The 14,567-nt window shown below is 35.4% G+C and overlaps 1 protein-coding gene across 6 annotated transcripts; it reads left to right on the top strand.

Annotated features, from left to right (window-relative positions):
* The first annotated feature begins 1,045 nt into the window (after window positions 1-1,045).
* Window positions 1,046-10,280, top strand: LOC118490107. 6 transcript variants are annotated; one of them, XR_004888160.1, is made up of 2 exons: window positions 1,046-1,642; window positions 1,811-2,453. XR_004888160.1 is itself a non-coding variant. In XM_035987327.1 (2 exons), the coding sequence occupies exons 1-2, from the start codon at window positions 1,287-1,289 to the stop codon at window positions 10,059-10,061; spliced, it is 423 nt and encodes a 140-aa protein (XP_035843220.1). In that variant the 5' UTR covers window positions 1,090-1,286; the 3' UTR covers window positions 10,062-10,280. The 6 variants fall into 6 exon arrangements, 2 of the variants coding, with proteins under 2 accessions (XP_035843220.1, XP_035843221.1); XR_004888157.1 differs by lacking the exon at window positions 1,811-2,453 and adding an exon at window positions 2,526-6,960 and having other exon boundaries at window positions 1,083-1,642; XR_004888159.1 differs by lacking the exon at window positions 1,811-2,453 and adding an exon at window positions 2,582-6,960 and having other exon boundaries at window positions 1,083-1,642.
* Window positions 10,281-14,567: the final 4,287 nt, after the last annotated feature.

Below are 14,567 nucleotides of genomic sequence, written 5' to 3' on the forward strand. Positions count from 1 at the left end.
AAATTTGCAAAGGACAAAGGAAAAAACAAGTAATTGATGATGACAAATAATATTGAAGTCTATGGGGTTCCACTCTAAAACCAATTGGTGATAGAGGGAGTAACCCAAGATCTTATTAATACAACCGGAAGGTCTTATTCTTTCGATGTGGGATAGGGCTCCTCCAATACCCTCCCGCACGTGTAACCCGGTCTATCAAGAGGTGTACACGTGGCCTTAACCGGAGCTGACATAGAGCCGTGGCTCTGATACCATATTGAAGTCTATGGGGTTCCACTCTAAAACCAATTGGTGATAGAGGGAGTAACCCAAGATCTTATTAATACAACCGGAAGGTCTTATTCTTTCGATGTGGGATAGGGCTCCTCCAATAAATAAGAAGCAAGACTTTATTTTTCTAAATATAATAGCATAAAAATCCAAATTTGTTTTTTCTTGACTTTCTTTAATCTTTAACCAATAAATAAATAAAATTAAAATATGATGATTTGCGGTTGTATTCGCATACCAACTGTAAATGTAGTTATATAGCGGTTTATAATAAGTGGTAGAAAATTTTGACTCGATAGTTATAACTTATGTAAACGCACTTTTGTGTGTATTGGTTGGTTATATTCGCATACCAACTGTAAATGGTTTAAAATGTATACATTTCACCCACTTTTTATTAGAAAGTATATACATGAAATTATAGGACAACAGTCTCATATGTAGATAAAAAAACTGTAAGAGGTGTGTTATGTAAAGTAAAAAGTGTATTAGGTTTGAACATCTCAAGACACGTATAAATACTACTAGAAAAGTGTCTTTCAATGACGGAAGTATAATCAACAAATCATTGTCATATTAGTCGAATTCCAAAAAAAAAAAAAAAAAAAAAAAAAGTCAAATCTTTAGTTATCCGTTGTCACTGCGTATCTCCGACAAATGCTCTAATTACATCAATAGTTTTTTTTAACAATTTCTTGATTTGTGTGTGCAAGACTGCGATGGCAATGCTAATCTTCTCTACATGGTTCTAATCTTATTTAAATCAATAGTTGACTAATAATGTTTTACATTGGTCTTTGATAATATGTTTATATGTTGGTAATCACCGTAAAAAATATAAAGTTATTAACTTTTTGTTGTCTTCTAAGGGGGTGTTTGTTTTTGGTGAGAAGTACTTCAGACCCTCTTATGTCTTCCTCACGCAGACCACGCGCAGACGTTTGAGTCTGCAACTTATTTGTTTTTCAGAAGAGGTTTCATTAAAAAACCTCTTCCCACCTCTTCCCCAAGCAGACATGTCCTTATGTCTTCCAACCTCTTCAAAACTCTTCTCCCTCTTCAAAACACCCATCTTGTCTCAAAACCCTAGCACACCACCTCCACCTCCACTCCGACACCACCTCCTCCGCCGCCCACCCCTGATCCGCCACCACCTCCACCTCTTCCGCCGCCCACCCCTGCTCCGCCACCACCTCCACTTCCGACACCACCTCCTCCGCCGCCCACCACCTGCTCCAGCCCTGCTCCACCTCCACTCCGCCACTACCTCCACCTCCGACACCCATCTTCTCCGACACCACCTCCACCTCCGATTCAAGCACCATCGGAGCCACCACATCGATCTCCATCTCCTCCTCTGTTCACCTACCAGGTAGATATTTTACCCAATTTGAATCTTTATTGATCTTTTGCAAATGGGTGTTGAAAAAATTCTGTTTTGGTGGGAATTAGGGGGTGTTGTTGATGATTAAAAGCTAATTGAACAAATGGGTCGATGTTGATTGTTATTATTGAACAGTTTTGTTTGATTGGGAAGTAGGTATTCTTGATTATTACAGCATCACGTGGGTGAACTGGTTCTGATGCTCAATTTTGACCTAGTTTTGAAGCCTGTGAAGTCAATAGTATGGGGGTTGTTTGGGAGAAGAGAAAGGGAAAAAACAAACACTCTTTTTATTACACTCCGCAGATATTTGGTCCACCTCTTCTCATGCAGATGTTTGCAGATGTGGTCCGCAGACTGCAGACATTTTGCATCTGAAAAAACAAACACCACCTAAAACTAAAATTTGTTTTAAAATATGGTGCTTGAATAGTAGGTGTAATGAAGAGATATAATTTAGTTTCACATTTTTACATGCTATAGCCGACTTAAACATATATAATTTAGTCCGACATATATTTTTATGATAAACATAAAATGATGTTTATAATATTACTGGCATAATCAAATAACAGTTGTAAACGTAAAGTATACTCATCTTTTTTAATCTTTCGCTTCGAAAATACGCATGGACATGTGTTTTTATCATCACCTACGCCGAATTCAAGTAACTTCAACTTTCACCAATTGATTGATGGTATTCCTAACTTTTAATTTGTACCACACCATTCCCAACTTTTAACTTATTGGACGATAGCACTCCCAAACTAACTAAACCCTAACAGAGTTAGTTTTTTTGTTGAAGTGGCATTTGTGTGTTGACGTGACATCTGACGTGTAAGTTTTGAAGACGTGACATATGATGTGGCAGTTTTTTGATGACGTGGAAACTGATGTGGCATTTGACTTGGTTTTTTTATGACATAGCAGCTGATGTGGCACTTGTTTAGTATTGTGGCAGCTGATGTCAGCAAACTGGCTAATAAATTGAAAGTTGAAAATGATGTGATACAAATCAAAAGTTAGGAATGTTATTGCCAACTGGTAAGAGTTGAGGTTATTTAAATCTAATATATCTTCTATGTATCCTGAATTCGATGTATCAATATCAGGATAATTAATATAATAAATTTATTAAAACTACAAGGCTAGTAAAAATGTTTTTTGCTACATGACAGAGCACTATTGGTTGTTTATTTTTTTCCATACATTAGACAAAAATATTGTTTATGTAGGTATGGAATTGCTATTTCGATGTGTTATTTGCTTTGGTGAATTGGTTTCTTTGAAGTTTATATACTTCATCGGCTCTCGTTCAAGTCCTTTTGCCTTCATTTTTTTTTCTTTTGGAATCATCAGTACGTTAACTAATGTTTAACACGTGTCTCACTACTTCATCCTTATTCGTCAACACATCCTTCCTCATGTTCCATACTTCTATGTATCATGAATTTCATTTTTTTTCTTTGCAATCATCAATACGTTAAGCAATGTTTAACATGTGTCCCACTATTTTGATAAGGATTGAAATTGAATGAACTTGAGATTGATTAATCAATGGTCAAGTTCTATTAACGTTCAGGAAACTCAATGGGAAGAATGAGCTTCGGAAGGTCGTTAATGGCAGTTGAGAGAGAATTTAGGAGGGAAACTGATTATTATTTCACAAGATACCCTATACTATTACAACTGTTACTATTTATAATCCCACCCCAACAACCCTATAACTGACAGCTAACAATCTTTGTAACAACCGTTCAACTAACTAACGACCCCTGTTGTAACCACCCACCACTAACAACCCCTGCTGCTAACCTCTGTTACTAATACCCTCTGCTACTGATCCACTGTTGCTACTAATCCACTGTTATTAGTAACCCCTGTTGTACATTTATCCACTGATAACACCTCTATCCACTGCCCTTTAGCCCACTGATCATTTATCCATATCAATACCCTCCCGATAACCTGATCCTTGACCCCAAGGATCAAAATTTGGAAATTTCTGCATCATCAACTTAGCATCTTCCCAAGTTGCATCTTCCACCCCCACATTTTTCCATTAATCAGCCATTACACCAACATTCTATTGAATTTTTTAAGAACCCTAGTGTCCACCACACTCTCAGGTTCCTTAACAGTGGTTTGCAGCACTTCCTCATTAACCACCGCTGTTGAAGTGGGCTCAGGACCATAATACTTTTTTAGCAATGATACGTGTACTGTAGGATGAATAGCAGACCCAGCTGGTAACTGCAACGTGTACGCTACTTCTCCTACCTTAGACAAAATCAAATATGGTCCAAAATATTTGGCTGTCAACTTTTGATTGAGCCGCTGAGTCACTGACTGCTGTCGATAGTGTTGTAACTTCAAATATACCCAGTCTCCTATTTGGAAACTCCTTTCCGTTCGATGAGCATCAGCCAACTGTTTCATGCGTTGTTGAGACTTCCTCAAATTTTCTTTCAAAATATTAATCACCTCCTCCCTAATGACCAAACTTCTATCCACTGCTTCATTGTTATTTTCTCCCGGTAAATATGGTAAATGTATAGGTGGATGCTGACCATAGACGACCTCAAATGGAGTGCATCTGATAGCTGACTGATAAGTGGTATTATACCAATATTCTGCCAAGGGTAACCAATTAGCCCACTCATGAGGTTTTTCAAAACACATGCACCTCAAATAACCCTCCAAGCATCTGTTTAGCACCTCTGTTTGACCATCTGTTTGGGGATGGTATGAACTAGACATCTTCTACTCTACCCCTTGCAGTAGCATCAGTTCCTTCCAAAAATTGCTAATAAACACCTTATCTCGGTCAGATATAATTGATTTAGGAGGGCCATGTAACCGATATATGTGATCCAAATATAGCTGAGCCACATCAACTGCAGTAAAAGGATGGTGTAAAGCAATAAAGTGAGCACCCTTGCTTAACCTATCCACCACCACCAAAATGACATCTTTACCCTTGGATTTAGGCAACCCTTCAACAAAATCCATCGCTATATCTTCCCATACCCCTTGAGAAATTGGGAGAGGTTGTAACATCCCAGGATAAGCCACTGTTTCTGACTTACACTGCTGACAAACTATACAATTCTTAACATAAGCTTTCACCTCTTTGTGCAGCTTTGGCCAATAAAACAATCTAGCAATTCTGCTAGTAGTAGCATGAATGCCAGAATGCCCTCCTTGTACTGAAGCATGCATCCACTGCAATATTTGTTCCCTTAAAGTTGTAGAATTACTAATGACCAACTTACCCTTTCTTCTTAATTCTCCATTGGACCAGCTATAATGACAATGAGACATAGGATTCTGTTGCAGGTCTTGAATGATTTTTAACAACTCTCCATCATTAGACCATCCTTCTTTAATGGCTGCCCATATGTCTGTATGAACAGATGATGCTGCTAACTGCAACACTTCCCCATGAGTCACCCTCGATAATGCATCAGCCACTTTATTGTCTACACCTTTCTTGTACATAATCTCAAAGTTGAATCCCATCAATTTAGATAACCATCTCTGCTGGAAAGGTGTGGAAATCTTACTATCCAACAAATATTTCAGACTATGTTGGTCTGTCTTGATCACAAAATGAGCATGAGCCAAATATGGTTGCCATTTTTGGACAGCATATATGATGGCCAACAATTCTCTCTCGTAAGTGGACAAAGACATATGTCTTGGAGACAAGGCCTTACTGATATAAGCGATAGGATGACCCTTTTGCATTAGAACAGCACCTATTCCGAACCCTGATGCATCTGTTTCCACCACAAATGTTTCTTTAAAATCTGGTAATGCCAATACAAGAGGTTGACTCATACTCTCCTTCAAATGTTCAAAAGCATGTTGAGCATCCGAAGACCATCGAAAGGAGTCTTTTTTAAGCAATTGAGTTAAGGGTTTGGTGATGCTACTATACCCTTTCACAAATCTTCTATAATAACCAGTGAGTCCCAAAAATCCCCTCAATTCTTTGATGTTGGTGGGTACAGGCCATTGTTGTATTGCATATACTTTTGCTAGATTAGTTGCCACTCTTTGTTGAGATATTATATTACCCAAATACTCCAGCTTAGTGGCTCCAAATTCACACTTGCTTCTTTTGGCTACCAACTGATGTTGTCTTAACACCAATAGAACATCTTTTAAATGAGATAAATGAGTATCCCAACAAGGACTATACACCAATATATCATCAAAGAAAACCAGTACATACTTCCTCAGATATTGTTTAAAAACCTGGTTCATTAAACCTTGAAAGGTAGATGGTGCATTAGTCAGCCCAAAAGGCATGACCATAAACTCAAAATGACCATTATGAGTTTTAAATGTTGTTTTATGGATGTCTGCATCATCCATTCTGATCTGATGGTACCTAGACTTGAGATCCAATTTAGAGAAAAATTTTGTACCATATAATTCATCCATCAAATCTTCCACCAATGGAATAGGAAACCTGTCGGGAATTGTAGCCTGATTCAGTTTCCTATAATCTATACACATCCTCCATGTACCATCTTTTTTCTTGACTAGAACCACTGGTGAAACAAAAGAACTGGTACTGGACCGAATTACCCCTTGTTCTAACAAATCATTAGTCATTTTTTCTATCACATCCTTTTGCACCACAGGATATCTATAAGGCCTTAAATTCACCCCATCAGTTCCTTGTTTCAATGGAATTCTGTGATCATACTGGCCCCTAGATGGTGGTAAAGACTTTAAGTCTTGGAAGACATCCTTGAAATCCTCTAACAGCTTTTGTAGCTGCTGTTGTTGTTCTTTGGATTGCTGAGTTTTCTGCAGTACCATTGAAGTATTTGTACTATACCCTTCAATGGCACATACCTGCACCATAGACAATTCAGCTCTCTGTAACTCCATTTTCTTCAAGCTACCCTTAGTAATTTGAGAAAATTTCCTCCCATATTGCCCCCTCAAAACTACTTTCTGACCATTGAACTTGAAAGCAATGGTTCTATCATTATAATTCATCTTGATGCTTCCTAAGGTTGTAAACCATTGAACCCCCAAAACCAAATCACAACCCCCCAAGGGCATTACATACACATCCGCTGTGAATTGAATTCCTTGCATGATCCAAGAAAATCCTTTCACCATTTGATCACAAATTTCTTCATGACCATTTGCCACTTTTACTAACATAGTTGGGCCCTTAACCATCTTACACCCCAATTGTTTGGCTAATGCAATATCCAGAAAATTATGTGAACTTCCAGTATCCATTAACAAATGTAATTCATGTTTTCCATAATGACCCGTAACCCTAATGGACTTATACCTGTCATTTCCTTCCACTGCATTAACTGAGATTTGAGCACACTCCATTACCACTTCATCCTCTCCCCCTTCAACCTCTTCTTCTATCCATTCAACCTCTATGTGATACAGCTGAGGTTTCCTGTTACCCTTGCATATATGTTCTTGTGAATACTTCTCATCACAGTTGAAACACAAGCCCTTAGACCTTCTTTCATCCATTTCACTTTTGGTCAAGGTCTTCCTAATCACATTCTTTTTTGAGTCAAGACCCACTGACTTACTAAAGGAAACTGGTTGCTTATTGTTACTTGGGTTAGGTAGAATAGGTGGCTTGAACCCAACCCTTCCCCTCTTAGCCTTGATAGTGGCTTCTTGCAGTTTAGCCAAACAGAAGGCTTCTTGAATATTCTTAGGGTTGAACATTCTTACCTGCAATTGTATCTCCTCTTCTAACCCCGCCATGAAACAACTCAGAGCATACTCTATTGGCAGTTGAAGTCTGCTGATAATGGCATCAAACTTGTCATGATACTCTTGAACAGAAGTGGTTTGTTTCAAGTTCTTAAGATCAGTCATAGGATCATCAAACAACTTCCCAAATCTGACCTTCAAAGCTTCTACCAATTCCACCCAAGTCAAAACTTCACCTTCAATTCTTTGACCAGTAAAAGATTGATACCATTGTAATGCTTTTTCCTCAAAATGAATGGCTGCCAATATGACCTTTGTTTCATCTGACACTCTATCCAACTGAAAGAATTGTTCCACCTTAAACAACCATGAAGTTAGATCATCACCTTTAAACCGAGGAAATTCAATCTTGGTCAATCTTGCTGCAAAACTGAACCCTTCCCCATCATTCTGCAACTCTTGTCTTTGATGGTTTCTTCCATTGCCTTGATTGTTGACCATTTGAGTCAACTGTAAAGATAATCCTGTCACCATATTTCTCATTTCTTCCAATGCTTTCGTGTTTTCATCGATTCTGTTATTCATCTGCTGACTGCTTTCAGCATCATCAGCATCATTATGACCATGTCTCTTCATCATTTTGATTTAGGAAATTGATCTGAACAAAAATCAATGGAAATTGAATTGAACGGACGTCAAATGAAGGAATTCAACCGAAACAATGATTGAATTCAGAATTTGAAATTGAACGCTGCAATTTTCCCCAATTGGCTGAATTAGGGTTGTGTTTGAATTGAATCAAGAGTGTCCAAGGATAGACAGCTCTGATACCAATGATAAGGATTGAAATTGAATGAACTTGAGATTGATTAATCAATGGTCAAGTCCTATTAACGTTCAGGAAACTCAATGGGAAGAATGAGCTTCGAAAGGTCGTTAATGGCAGTTGAGAGAGAATTTAGGAGGGAAACTGATTATTATTTCACAAGATACCCTATACTATTACAACTGTTACTATTTATAATCCCACCCCAACAACCCTACAACTGACAGCTAACAATCTTTGTAACAACCGTTCAACTAACTAACAACCCCTGTTATAACCACCCACCACTAACAACCCCTGTTGCTAACCTCTGTTACTAATACCCTCTGCTACTGATCCACTGTTGCTACTAATCCACTGTTATTAGTAACCCCTATTGTACATTTATCCGCTGATAACACTTCTATCCACTGCCCTTTAGCCCACTGATCATTTATCCATATCATATTTCATCCAAATCCGTCAACACATCCTTCCTCATGTACCATACTTCTATGTATCATGAATTTGATGTATCAATATGAGGAGGTTCATTGAGGGAACTTTAAATAATTAGGGAAACATAATATTTCTTAGGAGTCATTGCATCTAGGGGTGTGAATTTTTGGCACAACTTGAAAACATGATACGAACCTAATATGAAATTTAGGAGTTTGGGTTTAGTTTAAACTAGTTCGGGTCAGTTTCAGGTTGAACCCGTGAACCCGTTTAGCTAAACGGATCAGGTTCGGGTCAACTTAGTCGGGTTGACGGGTTGATCCGTTTAACCCATTTCTATTATATCATATTTTTTTACAATATGTTTTATGTCAAAAATTAAATTGGGTGTGTATTTTAACCCATTTCTATTATATTATATTTTTTTACAATCTGTTTTATCTCATAAATTAAATTGGATGTGTATTTTATGCTATAAATATAACTTAAAACGGGAAATTCACATAAAATTTTATGGGTTTAATGTAATTTTATTATATAAATTTGTGTTTTTTTTTGTAGTAGATGTTAATTTTAATATATTCATTTATTGAAAAAAAATGAATAAAAAATAAAAAGTTCAGGTTAAACGGGTCGGGTTCGTCTAAAATTTTCGGGTTCGGTTCACCCACCAACCCGCAAACACAACCCATTTAACACCTTAATTGCATCTATGTGTTGGAATGCTAAGATTAAATCCGACCCTCCAAAACAAAATTGTAAAGGTAATACACTCGAATGGGCACATTACCTATATACTACCTTAAAAAGAAAACAAAAAACAAAAAAACAAAAAACAAAAAAAAAAAACTTCTCACCCAAATACTATTTAATTTTGTTTGAATTTTTTTATTTACTTTTTATCCCATTTGTCTTTTTAATATACTTTTAACCTCAATAATTTTCATCTTTTACATAACGTTTATACTTTTCGTCTTTTTCACTTTTAATTCATAGTTTTCGTCTTTTGCATATTTGTCAATTGTCACAAACATTTTCTATTTTTTAACCCAGATACTTTTCCACTTTCAACTTTGGTCCCTATACTTTACACTATTTACAAATTTATCGTTTTACGATTCATCCTAAATTTTGTGAGTTAACATGCTGCAACTCGCGCATGTGGTTCAAAACGTTTTTACGTCATTTTTTTTTAAATTTAACAGCTCTGTCGAAACTCGAGGGTCCTAAGCGGCTAAGCCGACTTAGTTATTCTTTTCTATGTATTATATTGTCGGTCTATTTTTTGCGAGTTAACACGCCGTAACATGTGCGCGTGATTCATTATTTATACGTTTAGTTTTTGTTTGACTTAACAGTCCCGTCGCAAAACGTGGGTCTTTGATACTTGCTTGGAATAAAAAGAAAAAGTTTATCTCAAGCTAATTAACATGACACAACTCGTGTTCTTCATTCCGCCATCACCAAACTAAAGTGGGCTACTATACTACCAACTTTTTTAGGCCGTTGAAATCTAAATCATCGTGTTTGACTTTGAAGTTTGTTATATTACGTGTACGACATCTCAATTTTTTGGGTTAAATTTTATCATTCCGTTGTATATAATTACCAGGTTGGCGTGAAATAGTTGGATTGATTTCGATATATCGAGTCTTTTGTAGTTTGTTTTGTTTTTTCGATTGTAGTGACTTTCAGCGGCTTGCTGGCTTTTATATATAGATATAAAGTGGTTTGCCGTTCAAAAAAAATTTACCAGGTTATTATTAGAAATGTTCGATCTCAAATTTCATTAGAACGTTTTAGATACATTGGTCGTTGATAAGAGAACCACACACTTAAATCGGCTCTAAATGAGAGTAATTTTAAGAGTAGGTAACCTTTTGGAAGTATACTCATTGTAAACCAAACATACAATATTGATTTGTGTTAAGAAAATAGATGCTACAATACGCCATTAAAAATATAGAGATATTAGCATATTATTACTTCACATATCCTAAATTACGAGATAAAAAAGACATAACTTTGAAAAATACAACTAATGCAGTTTTTAAAAAAAAACTTTATATCTGTTGTTTGTGTCGGCCCGATTTGGGTCGGCGTTTCTGTTAATGAAGTATACTTTTCAAAAAAAAACTTTATATAATAGTTAATGATATCTTTACGTCTTAAAAGTGCACTCGTATTTAGAAACACGCAATTAAAAATACTTTATATAACAACTAATGATATCTTTACGTCTTAAAAGTGCACTTGTATTTAGAAACACGCAATCAATAATCTTTTACTATATACAAAGGAACATGACATGGAAATCACATGATACAATTTTCAAAGTGAACAATAAAGATCAAAAGTAATGGTGAAAGAAACATAAACGCTTTTGTATTACGTTACGATAGTTGCAAGCAATGGTTAAGAAACCGGTTCAAACCGACTCGTATTACCTGTTGAACCGGCTATCGGAGACATCAACGGTACGATAGAGCCTGATCTAATTAGGGTACAAGTTTAGTATTCGAACCGTCAGAAAATTCGGTATTACCGGTGCATACCGATTAAGTGGCTTTATGCTCATGTTCAGTTTTGAGTGCTAAACTCCCCATTATAACATAGTGTACCAAACTACAAAGCAGCTTTCCAATTTCCATCGTTCAGTTAAAGTTCCATCATTCCAACCTGTACGTTCAATCGAAATTCCATTGTTCAAATCTGTACCAATCTTCAACCAACCATCGACATTCAAATCTGACGTTCAATAATGAAATTAGAACACTATCAACCTTCTTGCGTTCCAACTACAAATCTGAGACACACATACCTATTAGAGAGAGTTCAAATGAAAAGAAAATATTGTATAAGAAGAGAAATAATAAGTTTAAATCAATAAGAATACTTCATCTAATAATGTTATTGTAAGCGCATAGAGGTAAATATACATCATTGACTATTATTTTTTATTCCACTTTTCAAGTTAACTAAATTAAACTTGTAACTCATTTTCAAAATAAACATAGTTTATGGTGAAAGATAGATTCAATATGTAAAGGAATAGGAATATAGGATAAATGTAGATATGTGTAGGATAAATTATTTTTTACTACTAGAGAGAATATATAATGGGTGAGAGATAAATTATTTAGTATTTTACCATTATGTGCTTTGTTGTTTCTCTTCTCACATTAAAGAATTCCCCCAACCACACCACACACACACACATATATATGTGTGTGTGCGCGCGCTATATTATAATCACTATATTATAATCATTGTTTTAAAAACCGACTTTTAAAGCATACTGGTTTGAGCTTAGAAATTGTTAAACCGGTTCACTTAATTGACTAGTTAACCTTATCATTCCATAGAATACAATTACACTTCTAAAATAATCCAAAATTACATGATTCCATAATAATAAATAACACATAAGTTAACCACAATCAAAAATAATCCAAAAATACAATTTTAACTTAAAAAATAACCCAAAAGTACATTATTTCATAATAAAAATTAATTCAAAAATTAATCGATAATCAATAGATAAACCAATTTACCTATAGATTAAAAAAACAAGTCAATGAACAGTAATAATAATAATTTACCTATATATTAAAAAACAAGTGAATGAACAGTATTAATAATAATAATATAATAAATAATAAATATTCAAAAAAAAAGAAAATACAGTAATAATAATTTACCTATATATTAAAAAACAAGTGAATGAACAGTAATAGTAATAATAATAATAATAATAATAATAATAATATAATAAATAAAAAGAGAAAATAGAAATGAATGAATAGTATTGGGTACCGATATTAAATTTACCAAACTGAGTGTATTTTCGGTATCCGTTCGGCACCGGTATTCATCGGGTTTTGTCCTCAAATACCGGTGCCGTACCAGTACCGACCGTATCAAGCCGTACTGTACCAGATATATTCGATACCGGTACCCACTTTTGAGGATTTCGGTGACGGTATTTTCGGTACCGGTACCGAGCTAATAAAATCATGTAGCAACGTAGCAATGCAAGTAATTGCACAGTTTAGATTACTTTTCATATACACAGTAAGTAAACTGTATTTCGTTTGAATGAGGTTTCATATACACAACTTATTTTGCTTTACTTTTTGTCTTTTTACGTAATGAATGAATTGTAGCATTTACCTATATATTAAAAAGACAAGTGAATGAACAGTAGTAATAATAATATAATAAATAATAAATATTAAAAAGAGAAAATAGAAATGAATGAATAGTATTGGGTACCGGTATTAAATTTACCAAACTGAGTGTATTTTCGGTATCCGTTCGGCACCGTTATTCATCGGGTTTTACCCTCAAATACCAGTGCCATACCAGTACCGACCGTATCAAGCCGTACTGTACCAGGTATATTCGATACCGGTACCCACTTTTGAGGATTTCGGTAATGGTATTTTCGGTACCGGTTGGTACCGAGCTAATAAAATCCTGTAGCAACGTAGCAATGCAAGTAATTGCACAGTTTAGATTACTTTTCATACATAGAGTAAGTAAACTGTATTTCGTTTGAAGGAGGTTTCATATACACAACTTATTTTGCTTTATTTTTTGTCTTTTTACGTAATGAATGAATTGTAGCATTTACCTATATATTAAAAAGACAAGTGAATGAACAGTAATAATAATATAACAAATAAATATTAAAAAGGGAAAATAGAAATGAATGAATAGTATTGGGTACCGGTATTAAATTTACCAAATTGAGTGTCTTTTCGGTATCCGTTCGGCACCGGTATTCCTCGGGTTTTACCATCAAATACCGGTGTCGTACCAGTACCGACCGTATCAAGCCGTACTGTACCAAGTATATTCGGTACCGGTACCCACTTTTGAGGATTTCGGTAAAGGTATTTTCGGTACCGGTTGGTACCGAGCTAATAAAATCCTGTAGCAACGTAGCAATGCAAGTAATTGCATAGTTTAGATTACTTTTCATACACACAGTAAGTAAACTATATTTCGTTTGAATGAGGTTTCATATGCACAACTTATTTTGCTTTATTTTTTGTCTTTTTACGTAATGAAAGAATTGTAGCATTAAAATTAACTTGGATATTTAGATTATTGATGAGCAAATCGTATTAAATCTTGTAATCAAACCGGTATCGTATCGCTACCAAATTTACTATACCAAATCATTTTCGGTACCAATTTGGTACCCAACTTTTGGCGTTTTCAGAATCGTTACTTTCGGTTCGACACCGGTCTAGCACCATACCTATATTTATTGATTTTTACCTTCAAATACCATACCGTATTGTACCGAGCATTTTCGGTGCCGGTACCTAATTTCGATGATTTTCCGGATTGGCACTTTCGGTGCCGTTAGCGGTACCAAGCTCATCCATATTTTAAGTTGTTAGCACCATAATAACTGAACTGAAAACAACCGAATTTCCAACGTGTAGGACGTGTGGGTCCTATTATTATATATTAGGTTATTTAAAATCGCTTTTTTTAGGACGGATTGACTATCCTTTTCACGACATTTTTATTTATGTTTTGATATTCGGTATCTGCTTGCCGTTACTGACACGCGTTTTGCAGTCATTGGGTCCCCGCCGCAACGCGCGGGCGGAAATTTAACTAGTGTACTTAATTTTCCAACAATTCTTTAAATTAAACATACAACACGTTTATGTTATTAAGTGCTAAATGCATCAAGTTCATGATGGAATATGGAAGATTGAAGGTCGTGAGCAGCGTACACAGTAGCTGTAAACGATATGTTACTTATTAGAAATATGGAAGGTCGGTTATCACCTTAATACCAGATTAATTTTATTAAAATATAAAAATCAAATTTAAAAATTTTGCAAATCGGTTCAATGGTTCGAACAGGTAGAACCGGATTTACCGGCGGTATATAAAAATATTGTA

The sequence above is a fragment of the Helianthus annuus genome, chromosome 3 (assembly GCF_002127325.2).
Source record: "Helianthus annuus cultivar XRQ/B chromosome 3, HanXRQr2.0-SUNRISE, whole genome shotgun sequence".
Lineage (NCBI taxonomy): Eukaryota > Viridiplantae > Streptophyta > Magnoliopsida > Asterales > Asteraceae > Helianthus > Helianthus annuus.